This window comes from Colletotrichum spaethianum, assembly GCF_022836535.1.
Source record: "Colletotrichum spaethianum MAFF 239500 DNA, contig15, whole genome shotgun sequence".
NCBI lineage: Eukaryota > Fungi > Ascomycota > Sordariomycetes > Glomerellales > Glomerellaceae > Colletotrichum > Colletotrichum spaethianum.
This window is the reverse complement of record NW_026054785.1, coordinates 18,131-30,859: the sequence shown is the minus strand read 5'-3', so window position 1 is coordinate 30,859 and position 12,729 is coordinate 18,131. Positions and strand designations below refer to the sequence as shown.

General features: G+C 48.1%; 2 protein-coding genes across 2 annotated transcripts; both read right to left on the bottom strand.

The window, feature by feature from the left end:
• Nucleotides 1–1,556: 1,556 nt before the first annotated feature.
• Nucleotides 1,557–3,107, bottom strand: ColSpa_06274 (thiol-specific monooxygenase; the record flags this gene model as incomplete). The annotated part of the gene is made up of 1 exon (XM_049272486.1): nt 1,557–3,107. One exon carries the CDS (start codon nt 3,105–3,107, stop codon nt 1,557–1,559), a length of 1,551 nt encoding a protein of 516 aa, XP_049128443.1.
• A 3,926-nt stretch (nt 3,108–7,033) lies between these two features.
• On the bottom strand, nt 7,034–8,250 carry ColSpa_06273 (uncharacterized protein; the record flags this gene model as incomplete). The annotated part of the gene is made up of 2 exons (XM_049272485.1): nt 7,034–7,658; nt 7,733–8,250. 2 exons carry the CDS (start codon nt 8,248–8,250, stop codon nt 7,034–7,036), a joined length of 1,143 nt encoding a protein of 380 aa, XP_049128442.1.
• Between the last annotated feature and the right edge of the window lie 4,479 nt (nt 8,251–12,729).

Sequence of the window (12,729 nt, the reverse complement as noted above, 5' to 3'; positions counted from 1 at the left end):
GGGTTTCAAGTGGGAAGACTGGTCCGCGATCGATGAGATACAGAAGGAGGCTACTGGTATCTTGGCAGACAACTTGAGGACTAATGGAGACTCGAGCATTTATTGATCACAAAGTTGACAAGGGGCATTTGGTATTTTGTAGAGCCATAGGATGCATGATAAAATAAACGTAGCGCGTTGCACAGATCATCGACGAATCCAATAACACTCAGATGCCTGTTTGCGAAAGTTTCATTATCAGACATCTGACGACATAAGTCATCTTTCAAGAAGAATGATCATAAGGCAAAAATAAAGACTTCATTCTAGCATAAAGTACGATTATTGTTTTAATTGCTCATAACCGGTTCCGTTACGTGTGATAACCGATATTGACTCGAATAAACCAGTGTTGAACCTGATACTTCGACGTCGACCGCCGCCATCCAACAGGATCGTCTTATTTATGATAGGCGTCGACGAAAGGTGTATCAATGCAAAACTTTGTTATGCACCATAGAAAGATATGTGTTTACCTAAAGCCGACAGATGGCCACTGGGACCAGGAAAAAATGAACCGTTCGCCAGGCCTTGCTTGGCATTTATTTCAAATTAGAGATACCTAGTGGCTACGATCGGTTTATTATTTTACCACCGGGCGTAGTGGCAGTCGATTCGGTTGTCTGCTTTCGTACGGCGCGCGGCTCCTTACTTGGTTCGGCCAATGACTCGGGTTTTTTTGGTTCTACGGCGACAGCAAGTGAGGATGTTCAGGGCTTTGCTCCCGTCTCCCATTTTGCTACCGACCAGGGAGTCGCATTCTTAGGATGCAGATTGATTGGGGTGTGTTTTGTCAATAGATCTGAAGACTTTCCAAGTCACAACGAGCATGATTGGACGGTGATCGGGATTGACTGAGGTTGAACAATCACGGTCTGAAATGCAGTTAATGACCAACATTAGTCTACACTACTGTGACAAGGGCTACAGATCTGAACCAAGCACCACCAACTCAGCATTCTTGTCATCTTTGACAGATATTGAATTGTACCATGTCGGCAACGAAGCAAACAGTTTTGGCGTCTTTGCACGACTACGTCCGTACTTGATTCTATAAAACCATATGAATAATGCTGAATACTGTATAGACACAGCTTCAGTTAGATGTCATTATGTGCCGCTCATATCTACGTCGAATAATGAGCGCGAATAATTAGGCGTGCGGCACGTCCCCTTCAAGCATCACTTGACTGGAAATGGGACAAATTCAGTTCGATAGCAACTAAGATCGTATTTTCCCTATTGCGAAGTACACAAACTTTTCAATCTGCCCACTGCTTTTTCCCTCTTTTTCCCCGTTACGCTGCCAGCTGTCCGGACTTAACCCCAGTAGCAGCAGGTAGGAAGAGCAGCGGCACGACGCAACTTTTGTCAGACTACGAAAACCGAGCCTGCGACAGAGCATAGAAAAGCAGAGAGACGAATAAACAAGCCCATACTCCCACATCAAAGTTGCCTTAACAATCCCCAGGAATCCCCATTGCGAAATAAGTGACCAGTCACTTATTTCGCAACATTTACTTGGCGACACCGATGCAGGAGAAGGACCTCTTGAATGACTCGGCCTCAAGGGCAAAGAGACCGCCGTGGTCCAGGAGGGTAGCGGGATTCCAGATCTCGGGCTCGAGGCGGCCGAGAAGACCAGTGTAGCTCGTAAGACCCTGAGGCTCGGTAACACCCCATGGGTTGCGGAGGACGATGTACTGCTTATCCCCGATGACGCAGTAGCCCAGAACGGAGTAAGCGTGGTTGGCAACGATGTTGGCGCCGTGGTACTCGCGGCCGGTAGCGTATGTGTAAGCAGTCATGGGGTTAATAGTCTTGTTGTTGACGCTGTTGGCGCGGACCAAACCCAAGAGGGTGTGGGCTGAGTGGTTGTCGCACATGTAGTAGTGAGGGGTGCGGCCGTTGATCTGGGCCATAGCCTTGATGGGGTCACCGCAGTGGGTCTGGGTGATGTCGGGCTGCTCAGAGTTCGAGCCAGTGATCCACTTGGCAAAAGCCTTCTCATAAAGCGCGGGCCAGATGTCGGCGCCGTCGCTGGAGCGGCAGTAGAGAGGCTCATTGTCTGAGTTGTTGATCGGAATCTCGTAGTTGACATCGACAGTCTCAGTCTTGTTGTTCTGCTTCCCGCCCTTGTCGTGGAATTTAACGGACAAGAAGCGCTTCTTCTCGTTACCGTGGGTGTGAACCCGAGTGGCACGGTTGATGGCGCAGGGATCGGACCAGAATACGGAGAATAGAGCAGAGACAAACCAGCTGTTGCTGGTGCAGCCCTGAGTGGGGTCGTCGAACTGGCGATTAGTCTCGCGGCGGTCACCGATGCGGAACATGGTGATGTCGGAAATCAGGCGCTTGTTGACGCTCTGGAAAAAGTAGTCATACATGTCGCGCCAAGAAGCGTTGGGTGGCTGCCAGCGGCCCTTCTGCATTCTGAAGGGGGTGACGAGCTCGTTGATGGACATGGTGACCTCTCGGTTGGAGACGGTCTTGCCAAGTTCGTGGGCGTGGAGAACCAGACGAAGCTTGCCGTTTTGCATGCGGGCAACCTTGACCCTGGCCTCCTTGAGGTCCTTGAGGCCGACTTTCTCGAGGTCATCGAGCCTACGGACACCCGAGAAGTCAGGAGTCATGAGATCCCGCTCATTGAGGATCTTCATGTCCTTCTCGTCGTACATCTCAGCCTTCCTCTCCTTCTCGTTCAGCCTCATGCCGGCGAAGAGAACAGAGTGGTGACGCATGTCAAAGAGCTCATCGTAGTCGGTCTGCAAGACGTTCTGGAGAATTTGAGAGGCCGCCATGGAGTGACGGTCAATCTTGCGGCCAATGAGAGCCTCGGCAAGGGCGTACGGATTGACGGCACCAACACAGGGGTTCTTGGGAGGTGAATCGGGACGAGGACCCTCCTTACTGAAGTCGTGGTCCTTGTTCATGTCGACGAGATCCTCGTAGTCATCCATAGTGCTTTGAGAAGAAGAGCCAGGCTGGCTCTCAATCTTGTGACCAAGGATTGCCTCGACGAGGGCGATGACATTGCTGTCTCTCTCGGAGCTGCGGATGTCGCCCATTTTGATTTTGAAAGTTAGATAGAGTATGTTGTAATAAGTTGAAAAGATGATGTGATTTGTTGTAAGAGGTGAGAACTGTTGGTCTTTGACAGAGAACCTGGTGCTTCCTGACTTCTATCTTTCGGTATGAGGAAATTGCATGGGGATTTATACCTTTGTTCGGCCCTGCTAATAGAGCACACTTTCCCTAGTTGCTCTTCTAAGTTCGGCGTTGCAAGGTGAATCATGAATACGTAAACCTCAACTCAAACAGCTTTGGAATGTTATGCGTCTTCGCTATCGGTGCGAAGGTTTTGCAAGGTCAGCCGTAGAGCAACAAGATACATTCGTCAGATTAACAATACACCGACTCTGAGACTTCTCAAGGTCGTACATTGTGCTTCAAAAGACGTCTGTGATGTTCTCATTGTCGTACCTATTTCTCAACACGGACGAACTATTGGCCTGAGTGTCAAGTAGCAAAGCCAATGAGACCATTGTACTCGATAATCCTCTTCACATGTGAATAGACCAGCCTCAGATGCTGAAGCAGACTTGACGCTAGACGAAGTCAAAGACTCACGAGATTTCGTGCCCAATGTCCGTGAGGGGCACTCCAGCACGACCTAGACCGCTACAGAACCACATGAGTTAAGTTTATGATGAAACCTTGATTGAAGACCTTGTACAAAGGGCAATGAGGGGTTGTATGTTGGGATCGGATCTCGAGATGATGTTCCCGGCGTATGCAAGGAGTTGTCGTGAGGCTGAGATACAGTCCCAACAAACTCAAGGCTGCAGCTACAAAGGTAGATATGATGCAGGGATGTCTCGGCGGCGGCAACATCGGAAGAAGCTGGGGAAGTGCCCCGGTTTGAAGTGACAACCGAGCTAGACTGTAAAGGTCGGCAATGTCCCAGGTCTATGACAAGCAAGTGTGTGTCAACGATGCTACCGACGAAAAGCAGACTTTGCACCCACGTGGCAGCGCGGGCTTGTGGCGTCTTGCTTTACTTTCCCCATGATGCACATATAGAAAGAAAATGGTTGCAAATTAGCTTTCAGGACCCCTCATTCTTGCATTGATTCTCCAAATCCATTGGCTTTCTCTCTCATCCTGCATTCTCCTTGCAAGAGGAACATCGAGTCTGCGACCTTAAACTTCACATAAAATTACTATTCGTGGATGATTCAAACAACCGACGATAAGCGGAATTGATCGATGCAGACACGATGTCTCGGATTCCTCAAGTGCCTGATCAGAACAAGAGATACAAGGTTGTGATGAAAGTTGCGGGGCACTTGCGAGGCGCGCGGGGTTGAAGTCTAAGCTCCTGGGGCTTCCTGAGGCTTTTGGATGCTCTCCTCACGTTGACATATCTGCCGTTTCTAGCCAAAGATGCGGTGTGAGGATGCGAGATCCAAGCAGACGATGATGACGGTGGTATGTTCCCCGGCCTTTCAGCATGCAGCTTCTATCACTAATCATTGGAAAGCGCATCCGTATCTCATACAGGAATAGCTTAAATGATCACTTTTTCAATTATTTACAGGCCAACTTCTCGGTGTTTGATCTCCAGCATCCCATCTTGCGCACAGTAACCAGACCGATCCTGGGCACTGACAGCATTGGGCAGTCAGTGGTTATATGGACGAACGAATGCATTGAATGACCGCCCGCCGAAGGATCGTATAGTTTGTCGCACAGTTCAAAGAACTGTCCAAGTCCAGAGTCTTTATGGTGATGAAAAGAATGGACGGTGTCTCAAGAGGCTGTCGGGCCGGGCGGGGCGAGCGGCCCGAGCCCGATAGGGCAGGCCTCCGCCCGGCCTGAAGTGGAGACCTAAGCGGGGAACATTGCCGCCCAACCGCCGACCGAACGAACCGGGAAACACGGGAGACTTAGGATGTTTCCAATGTCGATTCTTTTCTGCGGCTTGCTCCGATACTTTGCATACGAACTCGAACGTCCAACCGGAATTTGCGGCTGAGTTCTGTGACGAGAGAGCTGAAACTACGTCAAAGCAGCTTGTCTGCCTTTGCTGTGGGCTGAGTTGCGCGGCCTGCAGCCTTGATACCCCGCATTGGTTCTTGGAATGGTATTGCGAAAGTAAAACGACGGAAACAAAGTTCTCTTATTTCTGCGAAGTATTTGGAGAAGAGTCTTATTTAGGCTTGGTGTACCGCGAAAGTGGGCCAGGTTTCAAACGCTAGGCTCTCAAATCTTCAGTTAGGTATCCCGTTTTCAATTATGAGCCACTGCTGCAGTGTTGCTGCAGCAGACTGTCGGCATTGGACTCTTGCGCCAAGAACCATGTGTTCTGCGTCTTGCGTCGGCTGAAGATTCAGGACTGTAAAATGGAAAAAAGAAAAAAAAAATTTGAAATAAAAACCAAAAAGATGTGCTTTCAAAACAGCCGCTCAAGAGTTCTCGCATCGTTCAGGCCAATACCGATGTTGCTGGTTTCAAGTTAATGAGGTCTGGATGAGAATGAAGAACATCCAAGGTGGCTGGTAGCTTTTTGATGGCTCTTTCAATTACCAGGACTACGTATAGCCATATTTCAAACCCCCAAACAAGTACTCACTCTCCAACATCGTGAATGAAGACAGAATCAGTTCATTGCTGCAAATCTGCCTTCATGATTCCTTGCTTTTCAAACCAATGAATTTCCTTATTGATACATGAGAGAATTGGTTAAAGTCTCTACTTTCAGCCAAAGACCTTGCAGATGAGTTCTCTTTCTTGAATGTCATGAAATTATCACAATGTCAGACATGTCTTTGAAAGCCTTAAGATGCAAAGTAGAAATGAGCCCTCATGATGAACTGGGTAATATGAATTGCTTATATAATTTCAAATTACCAAAGATCCCATGCCGACTTACTCAAGGCCATGGGCTACCCAAAGAACCCATGGGTAGTTCTCAGCATTCGCATGGGATCTTTGGTAGTTAAAACAAAAGCTAAAGGGCGACAAGAAGGGGTAAGAATAAAGTGGACCCAGTCTCAGCATTGGTCTGTGCTTTCTACTGTGGTTTTTATAAACATAGCAATACTAATTACAACATGATTCATTTATACGTAGTGCCTCTTTAGCTAGACACCTCTAGGTATCATGAATTGATATAGACTGGATCTAAAATTATTTCTGGCTTCTGCGAGTTAACCCATACTACCCATGGACTGTCCCCATTTTGGATACCTAATACTTATTACTTGCCCATCTAGTCATGGACTGTCCATACTTTCTTATGGGTCCAAAAGGTATAAGCCCGTCTGGGTGTCCATGAGTAATTCCAAGCCCAACACAGAGTCTTGCTGGGCTTTCTGTCCATAAAACTAGCCTTATGGTTAAAGCTAGTGATAAAACACATATAACATCCAAACTTCGCCTGAGATGCTTGACCTGACCCCTACTTCCTACTTCATCTTGTGCGCTTGGCCTGACTAACGACCAATCATCAGCTTGTGACATCTCAATGCCCGACAGCTATTCAAGTCCTGCTGGTAACATTGTGAATGTGACATTGTAAATGGAAATACAAGTCACTCCGTTGATGTGCGCTAGCTGAATTTAGCCATCTTATGAAAACTATTCCCTTGAGTGATAGGCCCAAGAACACTTGCATCGTTTTCTCCAAAGTGATTGTTTCGTTCCGAAAATGAATCAACAGTATTGAAAAAATGTCAAAAGATTTAGTTGGTCTGATTTGATGTTCTGCAGCTGCGAAGCATATGGCAAAAATTGGAAGAAGTCGGTTATTTTGTTGCTAAACCGAAAATATTCTCTACTTCAAATGGGAAACAATTCATCATCTAAGCACCCTCTGGGATCTGGAGTTGTGTGAGATCTGCCGTTGCAAATCCAAACTTCAAAGAACCACTTGTACCAGAGTACACAAGCCTTATTATTGCTAGGTATACCATGGTTTGTTTTCTGCTCCTTAATCCGCTAGTATACTTCTAAGATTAACAACTGTCGCCGTGAAAGGCGTCAGCAAATGAGCACCTAGGTTATCATAAGTCTCGCCTCCATAGATCACGAGGTGGTCTGGATATTGACGAAGGATCTGGATAGCTCTGCTGTACGTTGCGCCAGCCGGTGTTGCGTGTTCTTCCCACTCGTTGATATCGCCCCCAAACTGATTTGTATAGACTTGGCTCCGATCCGCGTCCGAAACGACGATGGTCCCATTAGGACCCCCAATCGGGCTCCAAACTACATAAGGGCTAGCGTTTGGCGCAGTCTGGTTCTTGACCACGATAGGTAAGCCTTCGGAGAGCCGGAAGTCCAGGGGACTATCGGCAAGTCGGTAGTACACTGGGTAATTGACTCCGTGCGAACTGGAATTTCCCACAGGAAATTCATGAACAAGAATCCACTTCTTGATGGGAGGGATCCAAGCAATCACAGTCATGCCGGGGCGAGCGAGATACTCGTCATAGGCTACGTCGTCCACAACCGGACCCCATGTTCTCAAATCCGTTGAGACTTGGTGAGCAAGCTTCTGACCGTGATCGGGATCCCGCTGGTCTGAGTAATAGCAAACTAGAGAGTGGTTATAGACCCTGATGAGCTTGAGTTAGGTTTCCATGGCACGATAGGTATCGAAGATCAGAGAGGGGACACCAAGCGTGCTTACAATAGATATGGTTCCCAGACGGGCGTGGCGCCGTTTGTTGTGTTGGGGCGTCCACCCTCAGCCACGTGGCTGACAAACTCCCAAGACCTTGCTCGGTCCGTACTTGCGTAGAGGTCGATGCGCGTGCCGTTTTCGCTCCAACTGTTGCCCGAAGCCAGGATAGTACCTGCATCGTAGCCCCCCAAAGTCTCAGTCAACTCAGCGAGCGCAGGCTGCGCGGGGAAACCCCAGCCGTTCTGGGTGTCCGTCACGTTGGAAACCCGTTCCCATTTTGCACCGCCATCCTTGCTCTCAAACACTGGAAAGAAAGCCGGAGTGTGGCCTGAGAACGAAGCTGTTGCAAGAATAGTACCATCTTCCAGCTCGGTGTAACGAGGATAGGTGAGACTCTCGTCCCTAACTGGCTGGTAGATAGTATTGTTGACAAAGAAGCCATACGGTGATGGTTCACAAGAGCCGGCGGCAATAATTGAGGTGCTCTGTGCCAAGAAGGCAAGCAAAGTTATGAGAGAGGGCATCTCAGCGGGCCCCTTGATAAGTTGGCTAAGGTCAAAGAATGAAGGATAGCCTAGGGACACAACTTGTAATGGCAGTCCACTGATCCTAACCTTCAATTTATAGGAAAGCAGTGCAAGAAAGAACCTCGGTTGGGGTTATACTGGCACTACCGTAGCTTTCTGATAGGTCTCTGCGCCCGCCTGAATGATCCAGTCCAGGTCCGAAGCCACTCCTCGGGTGGCGGGAAATGGCTACGATTTCCTGCGATGGTCGATCCGCACGAATCGGGAGCTTCAGAGTTCTCTCGAGCAACCCCTCCTGTGAACCCGACCGAAAGATTTGGTCGGAGTTTGAACTTTTTACGCGGTGTGGAATCCGCAGTCCCATTGGTGACTTCAAGGTAGCTAACACGACCAGAGCCATTTCTTGCGCACTTTAGCCCTGAGAGTGTGACATTCATCGGCTTCTGGGCTTGCTGCCCGCAAATCGACATGTAGTAGTCATCAGAGTCTTTTAAGCTGTTGCCAACTCTGACTTTGATGCCCTTCACATACAAACCAATATAGGCGCTACATATACCTGGGGCCCTCATCAAACTTTGTACACATGGCCCGGCCAGAAAATTCATGGGAATCCCTGTAGAGCCGCTCAGAGACACACCATAAGTGACAACATCTGACCTGGGCGCAAATGGAAGGACATTTGCGGTGTACCGATCTGAACCATTCCTCGCCACGCTAGTTATTGGTCGAGTAATGGACGGATCACTACTCAGGGTGGTCGAGTCGGTCAACGAATCCTCACTTGTTTTGGTTTACGCATACCTCGTATGTTCGCATTCACGGTGCCTTCAATTCAGGCTGATGCCGCCATTACTCACTTCCCGGGTCAGTCATCTCCGAAGGAAGTGGACATCGACAGAGGCTGATGATGTGCAGAGAATTGTGTTGGCCCCGCTCAATTTAACCGTGATGTTGGCTAGTCCAAAATATGAGGTGTCCGGGACCTAGGCGAGTACCAAAAGACCAGTACGCTTAGCATTAATGGAGCAGCTCGTCCAAAACGCCATATCCTCCAATCCTGAGGATGCTATCTACGGTATATATCAATTTTACTTCGCGGTTTTTGCTCTCCAGGCAAATGGTACATTCGGACGGTCTACCGAGACTCGTGTTACTCTCAACCACAATCAGTCAGGATTCGCCAAAGTCGAGACCCCCTGGTTGCTCCACAATGAGGTTGCAAATGCCATGTGAAGCGTGCAGTCCATTGCAGGGTCTCGGAATGCGGGGTTGGCTTGCCAAGGGTTACGATAGGTGGTGGAGAGGCTGTTGCTGCGTTGCTTACTGTAACCATGAACTGCGCTGCGCTAAGGTGAGCGGGGTAAGCTAAACAACTTTGCAATCAGACCACTGCGACGATCATACACGTGTAGTTTAAAGTAAACGGGAATTACAACTAAGCTGTCAAGATATATTAATTCGCACCAACAATAACTACTAGGGTTCTGATAATGTTACTTGTATTCGCACAGATGAGTCACTAGTCAGTGGTGCTCATATCCTCAACCTCGTTCGCACATTTGAACATGATAGAGCGTAAAATGTATATAGTACGTCAAGGGCATTTGCTTTCAGACATTCCTTAAGTGTATTCCCGACAACGGTATCGAGTTATGCGGAATGAATCCTCCCTTCGTTTTCTGTGCTACCCAATTGGAATTTAATTCAAGATACATGAAATAATATACAGTGGTTACGGAATAGAGTAATAGTCGTCGAGATGAGAAAAACCAAGCAAAGTAGGAAAACAAAGCTCGCCCTCATTTCTCATACCATGTAACTTAACCCTCGACGGTCTGCTTCCTCCTGATGTGCGCGTCCTTCCAAACTTTGCGTTGTTCTCAAAGGAACTACTATACTGGCCCATCATTTCAGACACTTGGACATTCCCTACTCTCTGACCTTCCTCTTCTTTGGTATGTTCTTCTGTGTTCTAATAGTCTCCGGTCGTGGAACAATTCTTTTCGCTCCGGCATTGTCTCCTTACCTCTTCCTTAACCCTATCGACCTTTGTGTCTACCTTTGCCGAAATTTCGTTAATCAGCAGAAAGGGTGTGATACTCCACACATGAATCCAGAATCAATAGGCCCTAATGTTCACGTTTGTAAACAGACCACAGCAGGGTCCAAGGAGCTTTCCAAAAGGCTAAAAAAAACGGAAACGAGAATCAGGTTAGGTGATATCGGAACTTAATTGAACCGATTAGATATTAATGAGCAAAACATGGGCTCCACCAGCCGATGTTTGTGTGCGTGTGTGCGCGTGTCTTACAGATATAATTAGCTTGATCGCGGAGAGACATTTGGTATTCTTCAATATCTGAGTTTTCCATGCCGAAAACGCTAGACATGAATGGCAGAGAAAGCTTGTCCAAGGTACTAAAAAGGGCAATAAACAACGTCCATCCCGCGTGAACTGACGGAGACAATGGTGACAACTGTGAGGCCCAGAATGACTCTGCCATTCTGGACAGTCTCAGCCGCATCTTCTCCTGCCTACAAGGCTTGCAAAATGCTAGCCTGTTGAAAAGTGAGGTCGTGGACTTCAGTAATCTATGGTGAATCAGAGCTTGTGTTTATGATAACGAGCGGGAACTAATACGTCTCGTGACGTCTTCTCCGCGGTATTGCGCAATCCCTCAAGCTCTCTGATTCGGCCGTTGGTAATGGAAAGTAGGTTCGAGGCTTGCATTCTGAACCAGTCGAACTTAACTTTTACTCTCTCAAGACCCTTCTGATTGCTAGACTTGGAGCTTTGTCCTACTTTTAGTGGCAACATTGGTGTCCGAGAACTGTGATCACCACCTTGGCCCGTTTAGGGTTGGAATTCCCCATGGGTACCCATTTGGGTCCTAACCCATTCGACCCATAGGGATTTGTTTGGGGCCGATATGGGTTATGGGTTTTGGGTTATACCCAAATGGGGATTCCTGTTTGATGGGTATGGGTACTAGGGGTTTCCATTTAATAAAAAAACCGCTAGTTTCCTCTTCTACACGTAAATATTCTAACCTACAGTATAAACCCATGTTTATCTTCTTGTATGGGTACGGGGATTTTTCATACCCATACCCAAATAATAAATTACCCAATTCCCCAAATACCCAAACACCAATTTCATGGGTTGGCCCATTGACCCGCCTCAACCATCTGGGTCCCCATGGGTTGGGGATTTTTAACCCTAGGCCCGATATATCGTTTCTCGACAGCCAGCCGGATCAAGGATGCTCTCACCATGCTCCTTGAACTTCTCAAGGGTATCTCTCTGTTGATTGCTGATGTGGATCATAATACTAAGCTCATCGATCACGATTTGGATGCAGAATGTCAGCTGCATAGCTGGGACGCATCTCGCTGCCCAAGAGGGGCACTTTTGGTATTACTTGCATCTAGCCCCTCACGACGGGATAACGCGGGTTGCCAGTAAGTAAACAACTGTCAAATGGAATTTTACGCAGTGATCAGATACACGCGGTGACAACCCCACTTTGAACGATCCTATAACTATCTGTGGACTAGATAGGAAGGCAAATGGCGTAAAGTGCTCACCCTACAACGTCAGCCGAACCCTTCCTTCCGTGTTACGCTCGTGAAAGCATATAATTACATGACAAAACTTGTAGGCAATCAACATCTATACTTACTTAACACATCAAGTGCGAATGGACCTCGTCTTTGCTGAAGCCGGGAATCTCTCTTTTGGTATCCATTGCTTCTACAAAACGGTCGAGTTCGCTAATGGGTTGAAAGTGCTAATCAACGAGTTTGTTTGGTCTACCCCCGCCCTTGATAAAAATGAGGTCCATTCGCACTTGATGGGATAGACCTCAGATCGTCTGTATGTAAAGTGAAGGAGATGATGCATCGAGATGCCAAGACTGGCATCAGGATACTCTGCTTTGAAGTAGTGAAAGTATAACCATTGTCGCAGCGAAGCATCATCAGCTCAGCCATCAAGGGCTTGCGACCGGTATGCCAATGCCGTCGTGGGTCCTCTTCCCAAAGGCAATACCAATTCGGTGTAGCCTACTTGGTCATGGACTATAATAGCTCTATCCCAACCGCAGCCTATCCCATCGCCAGAGTCTTCATGCTTTGGGGATCGTACAGCCAAAGAACCATGCAAAGCATTCCGAGTTTCTGCGATTCGGGAGTCGGACCAACGACCTCATGCTTAGACAAGCCCGGTGATGCCTTGCCAAGGCTCAGTTACGCCATCCAAACACAACGCACACACACACAAGGGAACAAAGGAAGGCAACGTCACCGGCCACCCTGCCTCCGCCAGAGACTATCTGCGGACACTCGTGTTGAGGCCAGATGGTGGGATACGTAGGCTCTTAGGTGGCGGCTCCACGACACTGTCAGACCCGACAAGCATCGGCCATTTCACATCTCATTGTGCGATAAAAGGGTCAATCTAAGCATCTTAGTTCG